Source organism: Rhinolophus hipposideros, assembly GCF_964194185.1.
Source record: "Rhinolophus hipposideros genome assembly, chromosome: X".
In the NCBI taxonomy this organism is placed as follows: Eukaryota; Metazoa; Chordata; class Mammalia; order Chiroptera; family Rhinolophidae; genus Rhinolophus; species Rhinolophus hipposideros.
In genome coordinates this window covers 22,963,864-22,986,945 of record NC_138046.1, presented here as the reverse complement: position 1 = coordinate 22,986,945, position 23,082 = coordinate 22,963,864, and the positions used below count along the sequence as shown (strand labels likewise).

Here is a 23,082-nt window from a genome sequence, read left to right as displayed (position 1 = left end):
AAAAGGATTGCAGCCTATAAACATTTTTGCCTTTCCAGATATGGACCTCATACAAATAAAGTTGCTTACCACAGTTCTAGATGCTAACCTTCAGACACTAATTAGGTAGTGAGTCATTTACTTGTTTTTATCCCTTTGAAATCACTTGGTACTGAAAACAGCTTGTATGAATTCAGACAAGGTATCTCCATCTGAGACTGAAAAATGAAAGTCCAAATTGATAGCATGAGGAGGAAAACACTGACATTCTGACACCTGAGAAATAACCTCAGCCTTCAAAAGCGAGAGGAAGGTAAGGCTAATCTTAGGAATTCTGATGAGTTAAGTCACACAGACAGCGAAATACAAGAATTCGATAGAGTCAATTATTATTGAGGATCAACAGAGAATCTTCCCCAGAGGTTCCTAGCACACATAAATAAATACTAACTTTACCAAAGATATCTTCCGAAATTCTAGCACAGGAAATGGATGTACTTGGATACCAGAGTATGTTATGTTCTCAGTAGGCAACATTACTACTAAGGAAATGCCATAATGGAGACCTGGACGTACTGTTAAGGTCCAGAATCAGACAAACGCACTAAAATCTATCTATTGGTTCAAAGGGCAGATTCCAAACATTGCAACTGGAAGATAGCCCATTCCTCACCAGTAGCACTGCTCATACTGATTCTAGGTAACGTCATTTCACTGTGTCACTGGGTCTTCCATCACCTACACAAACATTCCTTCTTCCCCTAGAAATCATTCTGTGCCTTTAAGTGTTATGAAGACTAAAGATCTCATACCTTTTAGTACTTCATTGGGAAATACTATAGCAGAAGTCCCCAAGGAGGGAGAATGAATTCAAAAACTGATTGTGCAGCTGGAAAAACAGTAGAGAGTAATACAGGATATTAAACAAGATCATCAAAATCTACTTAGTCCATGTTTGGGGAATGAAGATTCTGATGAAGGGAGAGACGAACTATTTGAGAGAGCAATATAGAGTAATGGTTAAAAGCATGAGCTTTGGAGTCAGACACATCCGGCTTTGAATCTTAGCTCTGCTACCTGCTAGCCAAGTGACCCCTGAGAGCAGCAATGGAGTCATGGTCATCTTTCCAGCCACTGCCTGTGACCCCCAGGTCTATCAGAGTGTTTCCACAATTAGATGCTCAATACATGTTTCCTGAAATTAATCTTATTTCAGATAGTGCTAAAATAAAGATCACAGTGAGGAAAGAAAGGGAGAAAGAGTGGTGTTAGAAAAGGTTGCAATTTTGTGCAACATTGAATGGAGCATATAACAAGCTGAGGTAATGAAATTGTGGGAGAGGAAGCACTAGCGCTGAGAAATTCTGAGATGAACCAATAAAGAAAGTACATGAGTAGAAATGGAAAAACAAAAGCGCTAACAGCCACGTGAGGATATGTGAGCAACTGCTTTGGGGGGTAAAGAAAATAAATGAAATCATCATAGAAAGTTTTGGGAAACTTTCTGGGAGAGCAATAAACATTCGACATGCTGATTATTACTCATTTAATCAGGAAATGAATTATAATGTGAAATGTACAATGGCTATGTATATAATCCATACACAGGTAATGAGAATCAAAATGATTTCAGAAAGAAATTCATTTTAAAAAGGAGGTTGTAGCATTGAACAATTTGGGTGGAGTGTAACAACAATGTTGAAAATATATGTCTTGAAAACAACATATTTATATTTGCTTCAAGTATAAAGTGTAGAATTCAATAATGTACTGGTAAATTTAGCAGTGTTATTCTCACCCAAATACTATTAATAAAGACCTACTTGATACTTACTTGGGGCCAAGATATTTAACCTAGTTCACAAATGTAGATGGAGAATCAAGATGCATCTATTTTCAGTGCCATCATTAATCTTGGGCTTTCCTGTACACATTTTCTCCCTCCTTCCCTTGTTCTTCTCCCTATTCTCTCTCTCTCTCTTTCTCTCTCACACACATACACACACACACACACACACACATCTTCATACACTATTTTTATTCACTTCTTTGGACTAAAATAACATTAAACATCTTGGCACTTAAAAATAAGTTTAAGAAAAACTCATTATCAACTTGGAACTCAGAAAAATGGAATAGAGTACTGGACCAGAGCTTAGTGAGAACCTGCCCATGTGCCTCAAACTCTGGCCAGGTATTTTGAACCTATCATTTCATTGAACCCCATAAAGCAACCCCATCTTATAGATGAGGAATTTGAGCTTTGCCATGAACCGTCATTCACTTCTAACCTCTGGGCTTTACCTTATCTTCCAAACGATGTGACTGGATTTGCTCCCCCAAGAATATCAGAATCAACTGGGGAACTTTTTAACTGACAAACTCCCCGGTTTCTCCACAGACTTTTGGTATCAAAATCCTCAGGAGTGGACTGCAGGAATCTATTTAACAAGTTCCCCAGGTGACTGTGATGGTAAGCGAAGTTTGGGGACTGGATGCTTACCACCTCCAGGAGTGCTGCCAGGGACAACACCCCAACATTCACTTACATGCCTTCATTTGGTAGTCTGAAGAATTGAAAACTAGCTCAGGGAAAACTAAAGCACTAATAAGTCATACTTATCAAAATGTAACAGTGCCTCCCCATGCACGTAGAAGGCCAAAATGTTCTGGAGTACATGGTAGCCACCAAAACAACTGGGCAAAATCCCTGTACGGCAGACCTCGTGGCACAGCTTATAGCTAACTGAAAATACTATCTCAACAGAGCTCAGGAAGAGCATATTTTCAAAAATATCTCTCCCCACAACCTCAAGTAGGACTGATTGGCAGCGTTTTGCATTTATCACAACAGAAAATCGAGGGTGTTACAGCAAAATCTCATTAATGCTTTAGTTTTGAATCGACATTTGCTTTGGGGCATCCTGTGGGTTTGTTAACACGGATAGAATTTTGCAGTCTACTCAGCCCTCACTTCCCCTCCCCCCATACAAATGGTCCAGTCTTTTTCTGGCCCATACACAGTATGGGCCGGGTCACACCTGGTCAATGACTCTCTCACCTTCACCATTTGGTATATATTACTTAGAGCTGGTGATCATAAAACAGTAACAAGGCAGAGTTTACATATGCTTTCTGTTCTAGTTCACGCATTCCTGGAGGAAGGCAGACTTCACGCTCTCATAACCAGCTGGGAGCTGGGAGCAATCAGGTCCTTAATGGCCAAAACAGAAAGGGACTGCATCACTGAGCACCTCTTGACAGCCAAGGCCTTTCTTCCTGAATGATAATGACATGAAATGTACTCCCTCTATGTGTCCGCACATGCGCGCGCCCACACTCAAGCAAGTGTGCACCTAAAATATAGCAGCTTTAGCACCCTGAAATAGCTCTCCAATTTAAGTTCACGATGTCTTTGCAAAATCCTAATGGAGCTTTTAGAGTGAAAATCTGGGAGGGTCTAATGGGAGACAGACGGGTATGGTGGAAAGAGCGCTAGCTAGATTATAGCAGCAGAAGAACCTGGTTTCTACTTCTGGCTTTAACATTAATCATGCCACTTCGGGCAGGCCTCCCTGTGCTTTATTTCTTCATTTGTAAACCAATCGGGTTGGACTAGCTAATCTCTCATGGCCCTTCCAACATTCATATTACAGTGAAATGTTCACTATGGTGAAATGTATTCAGCTGCAACTAGACTGACCCTTTCAAGACTTAAGAACTACGTCTTGGGTAATTTTGAATACCCAGTACCTGGCACAGTGCCATGCACAAAGCAGATGCTTAATAAAATTTACTAAATAAACCTTTATGTTTAGAGCCCAATCAAAACCTTGTAGTTAATCCCGTGTCAGCTCCCTACCCTATTTGTTGTGTTTAAAAGCACTATAGAAGAATACAGGTTTTCAAGATCAATTATGCTGCTGTCAAGTGACCATCAGAGGCAACCTTTAAACACTCCTACCATACCCTGTCTTCAATGTTGTCTCCTTATTTTTCCTCTTATTGAAGACATTTCCACACCCCTGTCACCCTTGCTCTGTGTCTGACATATAGTGAGCCCTCAATCAATATAAGGTTAATGAACATATGAATGCACTGACTTTTCATTTTTTCTAGTTCTGTGAGATTTACTTTTGCATAAGGCCTTGAATTATAAAGCAGTCAAGGGAATAATTAGCCATCGAAGAACACTATCGTTAGAAGGGACATTTCTGTTCATTTTGCTATAAAATATTTTCTCAGCAAATGTGTTTTAAATGGCTAAAATTGTGAATGGGGCAATTAGAGCAGCTCCATAAGTAGCCATGCTGTGGATTGCATCATTTCTGTCCTCCTTTCTAGTTTAATTTGCCAAAGAAACCAATTACCCCTATCATTTTGTACTTCCAGAATTCGAAGACAAGGCTAAATGGCCCGATCTGCCATTCATATTCTGGGTAAGCAATGGTTCAGAGTACACAGCAGTTGCACTGTTTAGAAGCTAAGAGCATGAGTCAACCAAGCCAACCACGCCTGGGTATAAATCTCAGTTTCTCTCATCTCCACTTAGCTAGCTTTGAGATCTCGGGGAAGGGATTCAACGTCTCTAAGCTTCACTTCCTCCTGTGTAAAATGGGGAAAATATTAGGGCCTATCTCGTGGATTACTGTGAAATAATGTTATGCAAACTGGCCAGCAGAGCACCTGAAATGTAATAGGAGCCCAACAATGATAGTGGATTAGATGACGGTGCCACCTCCTTTTACAAAGCTGGCAGCATGCAGGAATCAGTCACCACCACCTAGTGGGCTCCGGCTGGCAGGTGTCGGCTGTATGTTCTGCTCTACATTGAAAAGTGGGTGCCTCCTATGGTTCTGAATATATGCACTCAAGCTTTGCAGGTATAATAACTAACAATGTTGGACTGAAACCAAGCAAAATGCTGCCTTACTTACAGAACTGTGTTCCACCCCCATCACAAATCCCATCAGGCTGACTCATATAATCAAAGCTGTAAAAAACAACTGTCGGAAAACACGTATGTTTTGCCTTGCTTATGTTCTTGTGTAGGTTTAATTAGCGGGTTCTAGCTGGGTCTCCTGCATTTGAAGTCACTACTTAAAATAGGAATGTGATATATATGATTAAGAGTATTAGAGCGAAATCAAAATCAGAAAAATTGGTGATAAACTGATTAAAGGGAGATCTGATCAATTTCTGAACTGTGGATCTTCCACTGACTATAGCTGGGTGCCCTTGGGCAAGTTATAGTTTCACTGAGCTTCAGTATCCTCATTTATAAAATGGAAATAATAGCTCCTATTTCACAGGGTTGTCATGAGGATTATGACAACTAACCAGAATGGTAACAGTAGTTAATGTTTACTGAAGTCTTACCATGTGCCAGGCACACGTTAAGGTCTTTAACATATGTTATTCCCTATGAAGAAGATATTCTATTTATCTCCATTTTATAAATCAGAAATATGAGGCTCATAAAGATAAAACAATTCACCCAAATTCCCACAGCAAGCAAGTGGGTGGAGCTTAAATTCAAATCCAGGCATTATGACTCCATAACCTGTGGTCTTAATGTGCACCTAACTCTGTGAGGTCATTCAGTCCTTCTATCATCCCTTCCCACCCTCTGATCTTTTTCTCACTTCTCTCCATGAGCACTTGCTACTGGTCAGTTTGCTCCATCCCAATAGGACCGAGTTCCTATGAAAACTGTAGACAAGTACTCACGGTGGTGGTCAGTTTTCCTCCATTCTTCTGGACATATTGGATGGAATCGTGGATCGTCAAAAAGAGACCAAGCAGTACATTCTCCATGTCGTAGATTCTGTACATGCCATTCACCAGTTCTTCAAGAGACAGAATGTATTCTCTCCAGTACTTGTCAATCTCCACCACACCTGCCATACAGCCTTGCATGACCACATTGCAGTAGCCACCACAAGGCTTAACCATCATCAGTCCTTGGCAGTAAGAGCAGTACCACATCCTGGTGAGCATTCGGCCACAGTCCTTACTGAACTTCAGGTGATCGGTTGTGTTGATCACTTCAATTCCGAGATTCAGGGCCTGGAGGAAGATCCTAGTAACTTGCAGTGACTTGGAAACCTGGGTCATAATAAGCTTGGGGAAATTTCCAAACACTTTCAGGTCACGCCTTGCACCTCGGAGGCACTCATTGATGTCTAAGGCTGACTCAGGCAGGCCCGGGTTCATTAGCTGGGTATAAATGACTGGAAACAGGCTATCAAACAGTTCATTGACCATGTCATCCACGTTGATATCAGAACCCAGGATGTAGAGAGACACATCAGTGAAAAATTCACTCACAAACTCAAAAGCTTGTGGGGTCAGGCTCGGATAGTTGTTTTTGAACATGGCATTGGTGTAGTTCTTGGCATGGCGAACGACAATTTCAAAGGCCTCTGTAAAATAAGAGATAGAGAAATGCCCAAAATTAAAGCATGAAAATCCAGGATGTAATTCAATTTGAGATTTCTCTATTGCTGTGGTGATTAAGGTCCCATTTGCCCTAAATAATTGAATCATATTCATTTCTGGCTTTGCCTCTACTCCTGCAGTTTCTTGCTCCTATAAATCAATTTTTCTTTCTGAGCATGAAGTCCAAACACTGATATGCACATAAATTCTTAAACACACAAATTATATTTCAAATGACAAAAGCCACGATTCAGTTAACATTTCGGCCTCTCATGAAAATACTGATTAAAAATAGGCTAAATGAGAAGTTATTTTTTTCTCTCTCTCATTGATTTATTCAGTTAAAGATAAATCGTATTATAAGACATTTCATTTTTGGACAGAGATAAATACTTGACAGCAAACCATATACTATATATAATTTAAGCCTGTTCAGCCCTGGAGGAAAGGCAAGTTCCTAGCCAAGAATAAAAACTATCACAAATTTAATCATTTTTTGGTAGATTTTTCTCTAGATAACTTTAAAGGGAGTTATCTGACAGATTGCCAGACCTGGAAATGGAATTTATCCCCTAAATGGGTATCTGGATGGAAAAAAAACAACAACAATCCATGCATTTATCCATACATTTGATATCGAAAATAACACCTCTGATATTTGCAAGCTGAACATCTGGAATGATAATTGCTAGTACTTCCTTGGTAAGTTCGGCTTCCAAATGCCTTGGAAGCCTTATCTACTCTACAGAGACTGCGAATTCAGGATTACATCTGCCGCCCCTACCCCTTGGCCTACGTCCAATTAGTGTCATTGGTTTGAGAGAGAAAGTAGTAATCTCATTTCATCTCATCTCATTTTCTCCAAACTGAAGTACTCCAGATACAAATTATTCCAAATAACCAGAGGTCCACATTTATATGAGGGAAGAGAAAACAATAGGTTTTTCAAGAAATAAGACAGTTTAAAAATAAACAAAAATAACCAAGTTTCCTGAGAGACCTTTAAAATTAACTTAGTACTATCTTTCATTTCCTTCCAAAGTGCAAAGGTCCATGACAGATGTACTCCAAATGATGCCAATTCATGAGCCTTGAAAAATCAAATTATTACCACTTCCAGACTCCTTGAGGGATGGTATTCCAACAGCTCCTTGGGACCACTCAGTCCAGTATCTAACTCATCTGTGGCAGAAATGAACTCTAGGTTGTGCCACTACCATCTGTCCCAGATCCCTCACAAGGTAGAACATGCTTGCTAGATTCTTCCCTTGGGTTTATTACATGCCTGGCAATGTTTAGCAGATGCCAGTGAAATTCTGCTGGGATTCCAAGCCCACTTGAAAAAGATAATCTTCATTTTCATCAATGGTTACATGTTCATTTGTTCGTTTTATTTAGGACATTAAGTATTCCTGGAAAGTTTATGTATCTTATAACAATCTCTTGCTAACCCCGTATGCTACTCAATTCTTGAAAGGTTTAATGAGGCCAAGATATCATCGAGCACAATATAAAGGACCAGTCTATGAAGTCTTTAAAATCATCAGAAATTTGGAGATTTAAAACTACTCATTCATTTTAATTTCAGCTAACAATCATTTCTTATATATCCTTAGGCTCAGTGCTAGGTACTAGGTGTATGTAAGCACTGGGTAGATGGAGATAAATGATAACAACATGCTTCTCTTCAAAGTACTCACAAGTTATATGGTTTAGCATTTACAAAGCATTTCCAAGTATATTATATCTACTTTTTGCAACAACTTTCTGAATTTGGTATTGCAAATCCCCCCTTTAAATTGAGGTTCAGCAGAATTTAGGCACTTTCCAGGGTCACACAACTGCAAAGTAGAAGTAGTCAACTCAGACTAGTGTCTCCCAGCAATAGTTCCACTCTAGCTGCCCTCGGCCCTATAGCCAACACACATAATTTCAAACATCTTTGTAGGAAAGTTAAGTTCATTTTGAAGCTCATTATTTTCCCATTGGCTTCTCCTCCATGAATGGAAATGTATTAGAAGAAATTGCAGCCGAAAAACCAACAAAGCAGAGTCTTCTTTCACCTTTGCCTTGGTGTAGCACGAGGTAAGAGAAGGAAAACTGCGCTGTGATGCTACACTGTAAATCTCAATCATCTAAGCTACCCTAAAATGTGAATTCTCTAAAAGGCAAATTTCATCTCTAGCACAGTGCATTTGTTCTCTAATGTACAAGCTATATGACAGTGAAATCCCAAAGACTATACTGCCATAACCTTTTTCTTAAGTTTCTGTTACTAGCACTGTTGAATCAATAGAAAAAGAAAATTACAAAAGATCATGAATTCTTCTGCAGAAAGAATAACAACGCATATTGCAGGGGGAAAGGGCTAGGGGTTCATATCTAACCTCAAGCTTACATGTGCTCCCTGCTCCAACTTTCACAGCTCAGAATCCACTTAGCACATCTTTGGGTTTTGTCCAACCCCCTTACTTCTGTATCACAGGACAATAGACCAAACCATAACTGCTCAAGTGAAGGCTCCTTGGGGACTTACAGGAATCAACACTACGTGAAAAGTGATGCTCGGCTTGAGGTTGGCAAGTTGAAGTTTCATGAAATGAAGCCCAGGGCTAGAATTACTGCAAGGAAGTTCAGTTCGTCTTTTTGTTTGTTTTGTTTCTTTGTTTGGGGGTGCGGGGTCAGATAATCATGTACCTTAAAGCTACGGGAGGTTTCCCTCCGTTTTTTTCCTGGAAATAAGTCAAGAGTTATGTCCAAAAAAAATTGGAACAATATAAAATCAGAAAAATTGGCACTGAACCGAAAATATTCTAATTTTTGTTTTATAGTAAGATAAATTATACAGACAAATAGATCTAATAAATTGAATAAATACACATCCCTATATAGCATCCCTATATAGTTCCTAGATTTGTAGATGCCCCCAACAACATCCCGGTCACCACTATTTGGACACATTCTTGTATTGTCAATATCCTCCTTAAATTGTGGTACTCAAAAAGAGACACAATTCTCCAGATGTGATTTGATATGTGAGGTATGCAATCAGGCTATTTCCTCTCTTTAAAGGTTCAGTGACTTCTACTAGCCTCACTCCACCACACCTAGTAGGACATAGAGCCGGTCACTGTAGCAATATGACAGTCTTTACTACTGTGTTTCCTCGAAAATAAGACCTAGCCTAATGTGTCTTTTGGAGCAAAAAATAAGACATGGTCTTATTTTACTATAAGACCGGGTATCATATCACATAATTAATATAATATAATATAATATAATATAATATAATATAATATAATATAATATAATATAATAATACCGGGTATAATATAATACCAGGTATAATAGAATACCTGGTCTTATATTAGTTTTTGCTTCAAAAGACGCATTACAGCTGATGGTCCGGCTGGGTCTTATTTTTGGGGAAACAGTATTTGTTGCTGATGTTTCTATATTCAGACCTATACAAAAAGAAATGTGTTTTCATGGCCTTTTCAGTAGAAGGATGGATATTTTTAAAAAGGAGAGCATACTTGTAGTTGGAAGGGAGGAGTAAATGAACCATTGAGCTCCCATCAAGCCCTCAAGAATAAGATAGTCCTTACAGAAGCAGGTTACTTTTTTTCAAGTCAGTTTTTCGAGAATTGTAAGAATGGCAAATACTTTATAAGAAGAACGTTTTAAATTCCTAGGATAAATGCCACATAGTGGGTGGGGCTCGAAATAGTTCTTGTTTTCAAACACAGGTACCTTAATGGAAAAAGAAAACTGAATTCATAAGGTACCTGCAATGTACATGCCAGGATCTGTGATAAATTTGCTCACATATGTCCTCTCATTTAATTTTAACATAACCACGTGTGTTTGGAATTATTTTTATTTGACTGGGGAGGAAACGGAGGCTCAGACAGAGGAAGTGAATCACACAAGGAAATACCTCTAGTTAAATGCTAAGGCTGGAATTTGAATGTAGGGCAATGTAACACCAATTGTGCCACAACATGCTTGAGTCTTGAAAACTAGACCTTGGGAGTTTCTGGTCTCAGCTCCAACATATAAAGAGCTTGGAAGTCATCATTCTCAACAACAAGACAATAGCTTAACAAATTGAAAACCAGTGATTCTTCTTAGACCCATCAGGGGATTGAGATCACAGGGCAAACTGCCACTCTGAAATCTAGGAACAGACAAATTACAGAGAATCATGGCTGAGATCAGCTTACCTGGAGCAGAAGCAGCTAGAGCCATAAACTAGTATGAACGCTTAAATGGTAATTTCTACAAGTTGATATTTGAGGCTGAATACAGACTAGCTTGAGAGTTAAAAAACTCCTGGGCCCCCAGTTCTATGGGTTCCCCATGCTTATGGATAGAAACACTCAATATTATTAAGAAGCCAATTATTCCCAATATGATCTATAGAATCAATGGAATCCCAATCAAAATCCCCGCAAATTATTTTGTGGATATAAATACTGAAGTTTATATGGAAGGGCAAAAGACTCAGAATAGCCATGACAACACTAAAGAATAACAAAGCTGGAGGACTAATACTACCTGATTTCAACAATTCCTAAAAAGTTACAGTAATCAGGATAGATGGTATTTGTAAAATAATAAACAAATAGATCAATGGAACAGAATACAGAACCAAAAATAGACTCACAAAGGACAAAGGCACTTAAGTAGAAAAAGATAATCTTTTCAACAGATGGTTCTTAAAAAACTGAACACAACATGCAAACAAATATATCTACATGCAGATCTCACAACTTTCATAAAAATTAACTCAAATATAGACGTCATCAAAATGGCAGCGTGAGGTGAGCCTCTGTAAAGCTCCCCTGGAATTTACAACTAATCAAACAACAATAACTCCACAAAGGACTCCCTGAACAGCAGACAGGCAAGACGAAGAGGCCCACTACTGAACTCACCTAAAGGTGGGAGAATCACGCGAGCGGGGGAGGAGGGAAGGGAGAAGTGAGGAGACGGAGCCGCGGGCGCAGGACGCAGACCTAGCTCAGTGCTCAGAGCTCGCTGCATCCCGGAACTACTGCAGCTGTGGGAGATGGAAGAACTTGGGCTGCTAGGGCTCCGCTTATGGCCCACAGGGCTTAGGGGGCAGCATGTAACACGGCTGAAACCAACGCTCACGGCAGAGACCTTGGAGAAAAGACTGAGGGAAGAAGGCTGAAAACTGTGGTTTAAGCCCTCACTGCCGAGCAGAGAACGAAAGCCTTAGGCACTGAGACTAGCCGCCCCCTCCCTACCCTCCCAGAGGTCGCCCCGCCCCCCACCTGCCCAGTGCTAGAAGCGGAACACTAGCAGTGTCAGATCTAAAGAACAGAATATTTGCTGTTCTGAGAACTGTGGACCGCAGACACAGATTCGCAGCCAAACTAGTTCCGGCAAAGGGGAAGGAGCTGTGGATGCAGGACCCGCTGTAGTGGTGGTTGCTGCCATTACTCTGGGCCACCTCTCACAACTCACCCCGGCCCTGGCCCCACCTATCTGGGTGGATCCCTGCAGGAGTAAACAGAACTGCTGAAACATACGGGATCTGAGTCTGGTGCAGAAAGAGCTTTGGAACTTCAAAAGCTCTCCCCATCCCCACAGGGATGTGGTGCCCTATGACCCAGTCCACCAAAAAGCTATTAGAAACAATCAACAAATACAGTAAAGTTGCTGGCTACAAAGTCAACGTACAAAAGTCCATTGCATTCCTATATACTAACAATGAAATCTCAGAAAAAGGAATACAAAAAACAATTCCTTTTGCAATTGCAGCAAAAAGAATAAAATACCTAGGAATAAACTTAACTAAGGATATGAAGGCCCTATATGCTGAAAACTATAAGACATTTTTGAAGGAAATTGAAGAAGAAACAAAGAAATGGAAAGACATTCCGTGCTCTTGGATTGGAAGAATCAGCATAGTTAAAATGGCCATATTACCCAAAGCCATATACATATTTAATGCAATCCCCATCAAAATCCCAATGACATTTTTTAAAGAAATAGAACAAAAATATCATCAGATTTGTTTGGAACCACAAAAGTCCCCGAATAGCCAAAGCAATCTTAAGAAAAAAGAACAATACTGGAGGTATCACACTGCCTGATTTTAGCTAGTACTACAGGGCTACAATAATCAAAACAGCATGGTATTGGCAGAAAAACAGACACATAGATCAATGGAATAGAACTGAGAACCCAGAAATAAAACCACATAAATATGGACAGATAATTTTTGACAAAGAAGCTAAAAACATACAATGGAGGAAAGACAGCCTCTTCAATAAATGGTGCTGGAAGAATTGGATAGCTACGTGCAAAACAATGAAACTGGACTGCTATCTGTCACCATGTACCAAAATTAATTCAAAATGGATCAAAGACTTAAGCATAAGACCTGACACAATAAACTGCATAGAAGAAAACATAGGTACTAAACTTATGGACCTTAGGTTCAAAGAGCATTTTATGAATTTGACTCCAAAGGCAATGGAAGTAAAAGCTAAAATAAACGAATGGGACTATATGAAACTTAAAAGCTTCTGCACAGCAAAAGAAACCCTCGACAAAATAAGGAGGCAACCAATTGAATGGGAGAAGGTTTTTGCAAACAGTGCCTCCAACAAGGGGCTAATATCCAAAATATACAAGGAACTCATGAAACTCAACAACAACAAAAAAAAAACACCAAACAACCCAATTGAAAAGTGGGCAGAGGACCTGAAGAGACATTTCTCCAAAGAGGACATACAAATGGCAAATAGACATATGAAAAAATGCTCAACATCACTCATCATCAGAGAAATGCAAATAAAAACCACAATGAGATATCACCTCACCCCAGTCAGAGTGGCTAGCATCAACAAGACAAATAGTAATAAGTGTTGGAGAGGCTGTGGAGAAAAAGGAACCCTCATACACTGTTGGTGGGAATGCAGACTGGTGCAGCTGTTATGGAAGACAGTGTGGAGGTTCCTCAAAAAATTACGAATAGAATTACCATATGACACAGCAATCCTTCTTCTGGGTATCTCCCCAAAAAATCTGGAAATATTTATACATAAAGACACGTGTGCTCCAGTGTTCATTGCAGCTTTGTTTATGGTGGCCAAGACATGGAAACAACCAAAATGTCCTTCAACAGATGAATGGATAAAGAAGTTGTGGTATATATACACAATGGAATACTGTTCGGCAGTCAGAAAACATGATATAGGAACATTTGTGACAACATGGATGGATCTTGAGTGTATGATGCTAAGCGAAATAAGTCAGACAGAAAAAGCAGAGAACCATATGATTTCACTGACATGTGGTTTATAAACCAAAAACAACAAAAGAACAAGACAAACAAATGAGAAACAAAAACTCATAGACACAGACAATAGTTTAGTGGTTACCAGAGGCTAAGGGGGTTAGGGGGTGGGAGATGAGGGTAAGGGAGATGAAATATATGGTGATGGAAGGAGAACTGACTCTGGGTGAACACACAATGGGATTTATAGATGATGTAATACAGAATTGTACACCTGAAATCTATGTAATTTTACTGACAATTGTCATCCCAATAAATTTAAAACAAATTAACTCAAAATGGATTGCAGACCTAAATGTAAAATGCAAAACTACCGAAGTTCTACAAGTTTCAGGTGTACAAAACAATGTAATAGACATTTCATCCTTACAAAATTGATAACCCTCCTCCCCAAATCTATTGCCCCCGGACATCATATATATCTATTACAATTCCATTGACCCTGTTCCCTTGGTTTTAGCAATAAGGTTTTGGATTCAACATCAAAAGTTTAATTCCTGAAATAAATAATTGATAAGTTGAACTTTATTAAACTTAAAAACGTCTGTAATGTTCAGAGAATGAAGAGAAAAAGCATCTGTTAGGAGAACAAAAAAGAAAAAGCCACGGACTGTGAGAAAATATTTGTAAAAACATATGTGATAAAGGAAGGACTGTATCCAACATATACAAAGAACTCTTAAAATTCAACAATAAGAAAATAAACAACCCAATTAAAAATGGACAAAACATCTGAAGAGACATCTTAACAAAGAATAGGTGTAGATGGCAAATAAGCATGATATGTTCAATACCATCGTTAGGAAATTGCAATTTAAAACAACAATGAGATACAACAACACAGCTTATTAGAATGCCTAAAATTCATAACACTGACAATACCAAATGCTCATAACACTGACAATACCAAATGCTGACAAGGATGCAGAGCAACATTGCTGGTGGAAACGCAAAATACAGACACTTTGGAAGATAGTTTGGCAACTTCTTATAAAACTAAACATTCTCTTACCATCTGATCCAGCAATTGTGTTCCTAGATATTTACCCAATTGAGTTGAAAATTTATGTTCACAAAAACCTACACATGAATGTTTATAGCAGCTTTTTAAAAATAATTGCACAAAACTGGAGGCAAGCAAGATGTCCTTCAACAGGATAAGCAAACAGTCGTATCTATACAATGAAATACTACTTAGCAATAAAAACAAATCAGCTATCAAGCCACCAAGAGAGGAGGAGGAATCTTAAATATCTATTGCTAAGTGAAAGAAGCCAGTCTTAAAAGGGTATACACTGTATGATGATTCCAACTACTTGACATTCTGGAATGGCAAAACTATGGATACTCTAAAAAGATCATTGATTACAAGGGATTTGGGTGGGGGACAGTAGAGGCAGGAGGGTGAATAGGTGGATTTTTAAAGTGGTGAAACAGTTCTGTACGATATTCTAATTGAGGATGCAAGATATTATGCGTTTGTTAAAACCCATAGAACTGTGCAAGCCAAAAAAGTAAATCTTAATGTAAACTATGGAGTTTAGTTAATAATAATGTGTCAATACTGATTCATTAATTATAACAAATGTACAACACGAATGCTAATAATGTTCATAATATAGGAAACTGTGTACGGTGGAGAAGGAGCAGGTCTACCCACCTGATATTACACATAGTTTTTACAATATTATTGACCATATTCTCCATATTGTACTTTACAACCCTATGACTCTTTTGTAACTATACCAATTTGTACTTAATCCCTTCACCTTTCTCACCCAGCCCTCCAACCCCCATTAATCTATTAAGCATCAGTTTGTTCTCTGTATCTATGAGTACATTTCTGTTTTGCTTGTTCATTTTATTCTTTAGATTCCAAATATACATGAAATCATATGGTATTTGTCTTTCTCAGTCTGACTTACTTTACTTAGTATAATACCCTCTGGGTCCATCCATGTTGTCGCAAATGGTTAGATTTCATTCTTTTTATATGACATACAGTAGCAGCTCACTGTGTACGTGTATATGTACCACCATTTCTTTATCCAGTAATCTCTTGATGAGTATTTCAGTTGTTTTCATATCTTGACTATTGTAAATAGTGCTGCACTGAACACAGGTTTTTTTGTTTTTTTTTTTTGAATTAGTGTTTTGGATTTGTGGGGACTGGACTTGTGGGGTCACAAGGTAGTTCTATTTTTAATTTTTTTGAGGAACCTCCATACTGTGTTCCATAGTGCAATCCCACCACCTTTGCATGATGATTCCCTTTTCTCCACATCCTCATGAACATTTGTTTGTTGATTTATTCATGATGGCCATTCTGACAAACGTGAGGTGAAATCTTATTGTAGTTTTTATTTGCATTTCTCTGATGATTAGTGATATTGTGCATCTTTTCTTATGTCTATTGGCCATGTGTATGTCCTCTTTGGAGAAATGTCCATTTAGGTCCTCTGTCCAGTTTTTAACTGGATTGTTTGTTTTCTCGGTATAGAGTTGTATGAGTTTTTAAATAAATTTTAGATATTAACCATTATCTGATGCATCATTGGCAAATATCTTCTCCCAATCAGTAAGAGGTCTTTTTGTTTTGTTGATGATTTCCTTTGCTGTTAAAAAAAAAACTTTGAAGCTTGATGTAGTCCCATTTGTTTATTTTTTCTTTTGTTTCTCTTGCTCAGGGAGATATATCAGTAAAAATATTACTAAGAGTAATGTCTGAGCTTTTAATACCTATATTTTCTTCTAGGAGTTTTTATTGTTTCAGGTCTTACATTTAAGTCTTTAATCCATTTCGAGTTTATTCTTGCATATGGAATAAGAAGGTGGTCCAGTTTCATTTTTTGCATATATCTGTCCAATTTTACCAGCACCATTTATTGAATAGACTATCTTTTCCCCAGTATATATTCTTGCTTCCTTTGTCATAGATTAAATGACCAAACAGGCATGGATTTATTTCTGGGCTCTATTTTGTTCCATCAATCTATGTGTCTGTTTTTATGCCAATACCATGCTGTTTTGATTACTATGACCTTATAGTATATTTTTATATCAAGTAGGGTGATGCCTACTGCTTTGTTCTTATTTCTCAGGATTGGCGTGGCTATTCAGGGTTTTCTATGGTTCCATGTGCATTTTAGGATTATTTGTTCTAGTTCTGTGGAAAATACCATTGGTATTTTGATAGGAATTGCATCGAATCTATAGATTGTTTTTTGCATAGTATGGGCATTTTTAACTATATTAATTCTTCGTATCCATGAGAATGATATATTCTTCCATTTATTTGCATCTTCTTTAATTTCTCTATTCAAAGTCTTATACTTTTCTGAGTATAGGACTTTTACTTCCTTGGTTAAATTTATTCCTAGGTATTTTTTGATGCAATTGTAAATGGAACTGTTTTCTTAATTTCTCTTTCTGATAGTTTGCTATTGGTGTGTAAAAATGTAAACCATTTCTGAATATCAATTTTATATCCTGTCACTTTACTAAATTCATTTATCAATTCTAACAGTTTTTTTGGAATCTTTAGGGTTCTCTATATATAGTATCATGTCATCTGTGAATACTAATAGTTTGACTTCTTTCTTTCCCATTTGAATGCCTTTTATTTCTTTTATTTGTCTGATCGATGTGACCAGTACTTCCAGTACTACGTTGAATAAAAGTAGCGAGAGTGGACATCCTTGTCTTGTTCCAGATCTTAAGGGAAATGCTTTTAGCTTTTCCTCATTCAGTATAATGTTAGCTGTGGATTTGTCATATATGGCCTTTATTATGTTTAGATATGTTCCCTCTATTCCAATTTTGCTTAGAGTTTTTTTAAATCATAAATGGACGCTACATTTTGTAAAATGTTTTCTCTGTATCCATTGATATGACCATATGATTTTTATTTTTCATTTTGTTAATGTGGTGTATCACATTAATTGATTTGCGGATATTGAACCAATCTTGCATACCAGGAATGATTTCCCACTTGATTGTGGTGTATGATCTTTTTAATGTATTGCTGAATTCAGTTTGCTAATATTTTGGTGAGAATTTTTGCTTCTATGATCATCAGGGATATTGGCCTATAGTTTTCTTTTTTTCTAATGTCTTTGTCTGGTTTTGAAACCAGGGTCATGGTGACCTCAAAGAATGTTTTGGAATATTTTGAAAAAAATAGGTGTTAATTCCTTTTTGAATGTTTGGTAAAATTCAACTGTGAAGCCATCTGGTCCATGACTTTCGTTCATTGGGAATTTGTTGATTATTGATTCAATTTCATTAGTAGTAATCGACTGGTTCAGATTTTCTGTTTCTTCTTGATTCAGCCTTAGAAGATTGTATGCTTCTAGGAATTTATCCATTTTTTCTATATTGTCCAATTTGTTGGTGTATAATTGCTCGTAGAATTTTCTTAAAATTTTTTGCATTTCTGTGGTGTGTGTTGTCCCTTCTCCTTTTACATTCTGATTTTACTTATTTGTGTTCTCTCTTTTTTATTGATGAGTTTGGCTAAAGGTTTATCAATTTTGTTTATCTGTTCAAAGAACCAGGTCCTAAATTCATTGATCTTTTGTATTTTTTTTAGACTCTACTTAATTTATTTCTGCTCTGATCTTTATTATTTCCTTCCTTCTTCTCACTTTGGGTTTTGTTTGCTGTTCTTTTTCCAGTTTCCTTGGGTATAAAGTTAGAATGTTTCATTTTTTTCTTGTTTCATAAGGTAGGTCTGCATTGCTATGAATTTCCCTCGTAGGGCTGCTTTCACTGTTTCCCATCGATTTGGGGTCATTGTGGCTTCAATTTTGGTTGTCTCAAGCTATCTTTCGTTTTCTCCTTGATCTCATAGTTGACCAATTCATCATTTAGTAGCATGTTATTAGCCTCCATGTGTTTGTGAGTTTTTCAGATTTAATTTTGTAATTGATTTCTAGTTTCATTCTACTATGGTCAGAGAAAACACTTGATAACATTTAAATTTTCTTAAATTTATTGAGACTAGTTTTGTGGCCTAAGATGTATTCCATCTTGAAAAATGTGCCATGCACACCTGAAAAGAATGTTTATTCTGCTGCTTTAGAGTGAAGTACTCTAAGACTATGTACTAAATCCATCTTGTCTAGTGTGCCTTTTAAGGCTCTTGTTTCCTTTATGAATTTTTGTCTAGAAGATCAGTCCATTGAAGTCAATGGGGTGCTGAAGTCCCATTCTATAATTTTGTTACTGTTAATCTCTCCTTTCATGTTGGTCAATATTTGTTTTATATATTTAGGTGCTCCTGTTTAGTGCATAGCAATTTACTAGGGTTATGTACTCTTGGATTGATTTTCTTATCATTATGCAATGACCCTCTTTGTCTCTTTTACAGTGTTCATTTTAAAGTCTATTTTGTCTGATATAAGCATTGCTACTCCAGATTTTTGTTTGTTTGTTTGTTTCCATGTGCATGAAATATCTTTTGTCCATCCCTTTACTTTCAGTCTCTGTGTGTCTTTCGATCTGAGCTCGGTCTTTTGTAGACAGCATATCCGGTCTTGTTTTCTTATCCATTCAGCTACCCTATGTTTTTTGGAGCATTTAATCCATTTACACTTCAAGTGATTATTGATAGGGACATAGTTATTGCCATTTTATTATTCATATTTTTTATCTTCTTTTGTTTTCCCCCTTCTTCTTCTTAAAAAAGTCCCTTTAACATTTCTTGTAATACCGGCTTGGTGGTAATGAATTCCTTTAGCTTTTTATTATCTGGGAAGTTCTTTATCTCTTCTATTTTAAATGATAGCCTTGATGGGTAGAGTAGTCTTGGTTGTAGGCCTTTTCTTTTCATCACTTTGAATATTTCCTGCCATTCCCTTCTGGCCTTCAAAGTTTCTGTTGACAAATCGACTTATAGTCTTATAGGCACTCCCTTGTGAGTAACTAGTTGTCTTTCTCTTGCTGCTTTTGGGATTCTCTCTTTGTCTTTAACCTTTGCCATTTTAATCATGATGTGTCTTTGGTGTAGGCCTGTTTGGGTTCATCTTGTTTGGGACTCTCTGCACTTTCTGGCCTTGTGTGTCTATTTCCCTCACCAGGTTAGGGAAGTTTTCAGTCATTATTTTTTCAAATAGGTTCTCAATCCCTTGGTCCCTCTCTTCTCCTTCTGGTACTCCTATGATGCAAATGTTATTATGCTTGATGTTGTCCCAGAGGTCCTTTATACTATCTTCATTTTTTTAAATTCTTTTTTTCTTTTTGTTGTTCTGATGGGGTGTTGTCTGCTGCCCTGTCTGCTAAAATGCTGACTTGATCCTCTGCTTCATCTTATCTTCTGTTGATGCCATCTGATATAGTCTTCATTTCAGTTATTGCATTCTTTATTTCTGACTGGTTCCTTTTTTTAAGGTTTCTCTGTACTTTATGGTTATTATCTCTGTGTTGAAGTTCTCACTACATTCTTTAAGCATTCTTATAACTAATATTTTAAATTCTGTCTCTGGTAGGTTGGTTGCTTCCATTTCATTTAGCTCCTTTTCTGGAGTTTGCTCCTGTTCTTTTATTTATTTTATTTATTTATTTATTTTTTCCTCCTGTTCTTTTAGTTGGGGGCATGTTTCTTTGTTTCCTCATTCTGGCTGCCTCTCTGTGTTTGTTTCTATGTATTATGTAGATCTTCTATGCCGCTCAGTCTTTGCCTGGTGGCCTTATGTAGTATTTGTACTTTGTGGTCCAGTGATACAGTCTCCCTGGTCACCTACGCATGTGTTCCAGGAATGTCCCTTGTGTGTGTTGTGTGTATTCTCCTGTTGTACTTGAGCCTTGACTGCTTTTGGCACATCAGTGGGTAGGATTCCCTCTCAGGGTGACTGGCTGTGAAGATTGGGTATGCCCACAATGTATGAGTTGCTGTGTGTGGGTTAACCCCTCAGAGAGGGTTCGCCTGAGCAGGCTCTCGTGCCTGTTGAGGCTACCCTTTGGGTGACCACTTGTGGGACTAACCAGGTAATCCTCTGGTGTGGTTTGAGGCCAGCCTCTGGGTATGTTGTTTCTGGTGCCTTTTGTGAGGGGCTCATGTGCAGGCCAATTTCAGCCTGGCCTGTGACCAAGACTACCTCATAGGAGCTACAAAGCTATATGCAATTGGTTGCTATCTCTTTTGGACATGGAGGCTAGTGGGGGTAGCCTGGCCATGAACCGAGGCCACCCATTATTGGGTCCGGGGAAGCTCATCAAAAGGCCGATGGCCTTCCTAAGCTTGCCACCTGCTGGCTGCCCATAAAGTTCAGCCACTGAAAGAGCATCTTTTGGTGCATGGGACAGCTGGTTGACCCTGTGTTGACAGTGCCCCTGGCAGTGCCACCCGAGTTGGGTGGGGCAGGGTCCCAGGGAGTCACAGGGTGTGGCTGATGGTTTTTACAAAGTTAATACAAATTCTGTTCTTGCGCCAGTGCTGAGTATGTGGCCATTCTGAAAAAGACCCATAGAACACTGTGGCAAGCCGCCACTCACCATGGGCCCACAGATCTCCAAGAGCTACTCAATAAAGGCTGGAGTGCAAGCTCGGGCTGAATGCCCATCACCAAATATTTCCCAGGCTGCTGTGGGCTACCCACTGCTGTACAAGCCTCCTGCAGCTTGCGAGGCGGGGCTGGCTGCCCAGGAGCTGACAGTGTCCCAGGCAATGATGCAATAGCTGGATAGGATCCAAGGGAGTCACCATGATGGTGTGCACATGAGCAGATTTGACCAGACCAATGCAATCTCAGATTTGGCCCTATAGGGGTGGGTTCAACACAGAAAAGATGGCGTCCTCCTATAGGTTACACATGAGGCAGGCTCCACCCAGAGATAATGGCCGCTGTCCCTCTAGCCCTAGCCCTGAAATCACACAACTCAGTCTTTCCCTATATGTCTCTGGAACTTATAGAGTTGCTGCCCCTCTACTGGAGCCCAGGGTGAGTCCTTGCAAATGATCAAGTCTGTGTGCAGACCCTTTAAGAGGACATCTGGGTTTCCAGCGACCTTCCATCTCACCAGGATGGACAAACAGAATCCTCACTAATTTTAACTGCCAGATGTTGTGGGGACTCCTCTTTCTGGCACAGGGACCCTGGGCTGGAGAACCTGGTATGGGGCTGGGACCGTTCAAGGAGTACCTCCACTGCCAAGGTGTCTCTCCCAGTGCCACACCTGTGGGTTTGGGATTAGCCTGTTTTGTGTCTCTGCCCCTCTTACCAAGTTTTTATGTGGCCTCTTCTTTATATCCTTAGTCATATGGGTTCTGGTCAGCTAGTTTTCAGATGATTCTGAAGGCTGATTGTTCTATAATAGAGTTGTAATTTTAATGTGATCATGGGAGGCGGCAAACATACCATTTACCTATTCTGCCATCTTGGAACTTCTCTGATGTTTCTTTTGTGTGTGTGTTTCTTTAATGAGAAAAATTGGATCTTGGAAATTAGTCCTTGATGGAATCAGTGACTAGAACCACTGAAAAGTGTTAACTCACTCCCTCTTTTTCCCTCCAATCTGCTTTGACATTTCTTTCATGAGTTAGGGAGTTTTAGCACATAATAAATACCATATGGCATTAATGTAATTTTAATTGGAAAAACCACCGGAAAAAGTTAATGGACCAAATCACCCAAATAGGTAACACATTTGAAAGTTATTTTTGAAAACCGAATGATTTTTTAAAAATTAGCCACATAAAAATGGCAAGTTTAGTTTGTAAGAAAAGCCCCCATGTTTTCTACAATAGTTCACAGAGAAGGCACTAAAAGTGTTCCTCCAAATTCTGTTTGTTTTTTCTGGCATTTTATGTTCCACATGAATTTAAGAGGAATTGAGCAAGCTTATAAATAAGTTGCTATTAAATGTAAGCCATTTATTTATGCAGGCCCATTATCAGACTATTAATGTACATAGTCTTGCTTTTAAAGTTCCACGTACTAGGCTTCTAAATACATACCAAGGTATGTCAATTAGAAAAGTGAGTTAAAGAAAAAAAATGAAAGAAATATTTTTTCAAGAGCTATTACATATATGATCAGATAGACAGACAGATAGACAGGCAGGCAGGCAGACAGACAGACAGACAGATAGTTAGACGGGTATTTTTTGCCTAAGGTTACTATAGACCAAAGAAGACAATTAAAATGATTCACTCAAAGAATCATCAGAAATAAGAAATGAATATTCATAACTACTAGAAAATTTATGACCCTGCAACAGCTGACCACCTCTTTGCCCCATTAGCCCAATTAGTTCTTATCATTTGCTCTCCTTTAGCTTTTCTGTAAAACTAGATTGTTTTAACCTGGACACTGTGATTCATGTAC

At 38.5% G+C, this 23,082-nt stretch overlaps 1 protein-coding gene across 1 annotated transcript in view; it reads right to left on the bottom strand.

Annotated features, from left to right (window-relative positions):
- Positions 1-23,082, bottom strand: part of GPC3 (glypican 3) — a 459,086-nt gene that overhangs the window by 192,928 nt on the left and 243,076 nt on the right. The window contains exon 3 of the mRNA XM_081043127.1: positions 5,710-6,404. Within this exon, the coding sequence (XP_080899253.1) occupies positions 5,710-6,404 (695 nt within the window). The remainder of the gene's footprint in view (positions 1-5,709; positions 6,405-23,082) is intronic.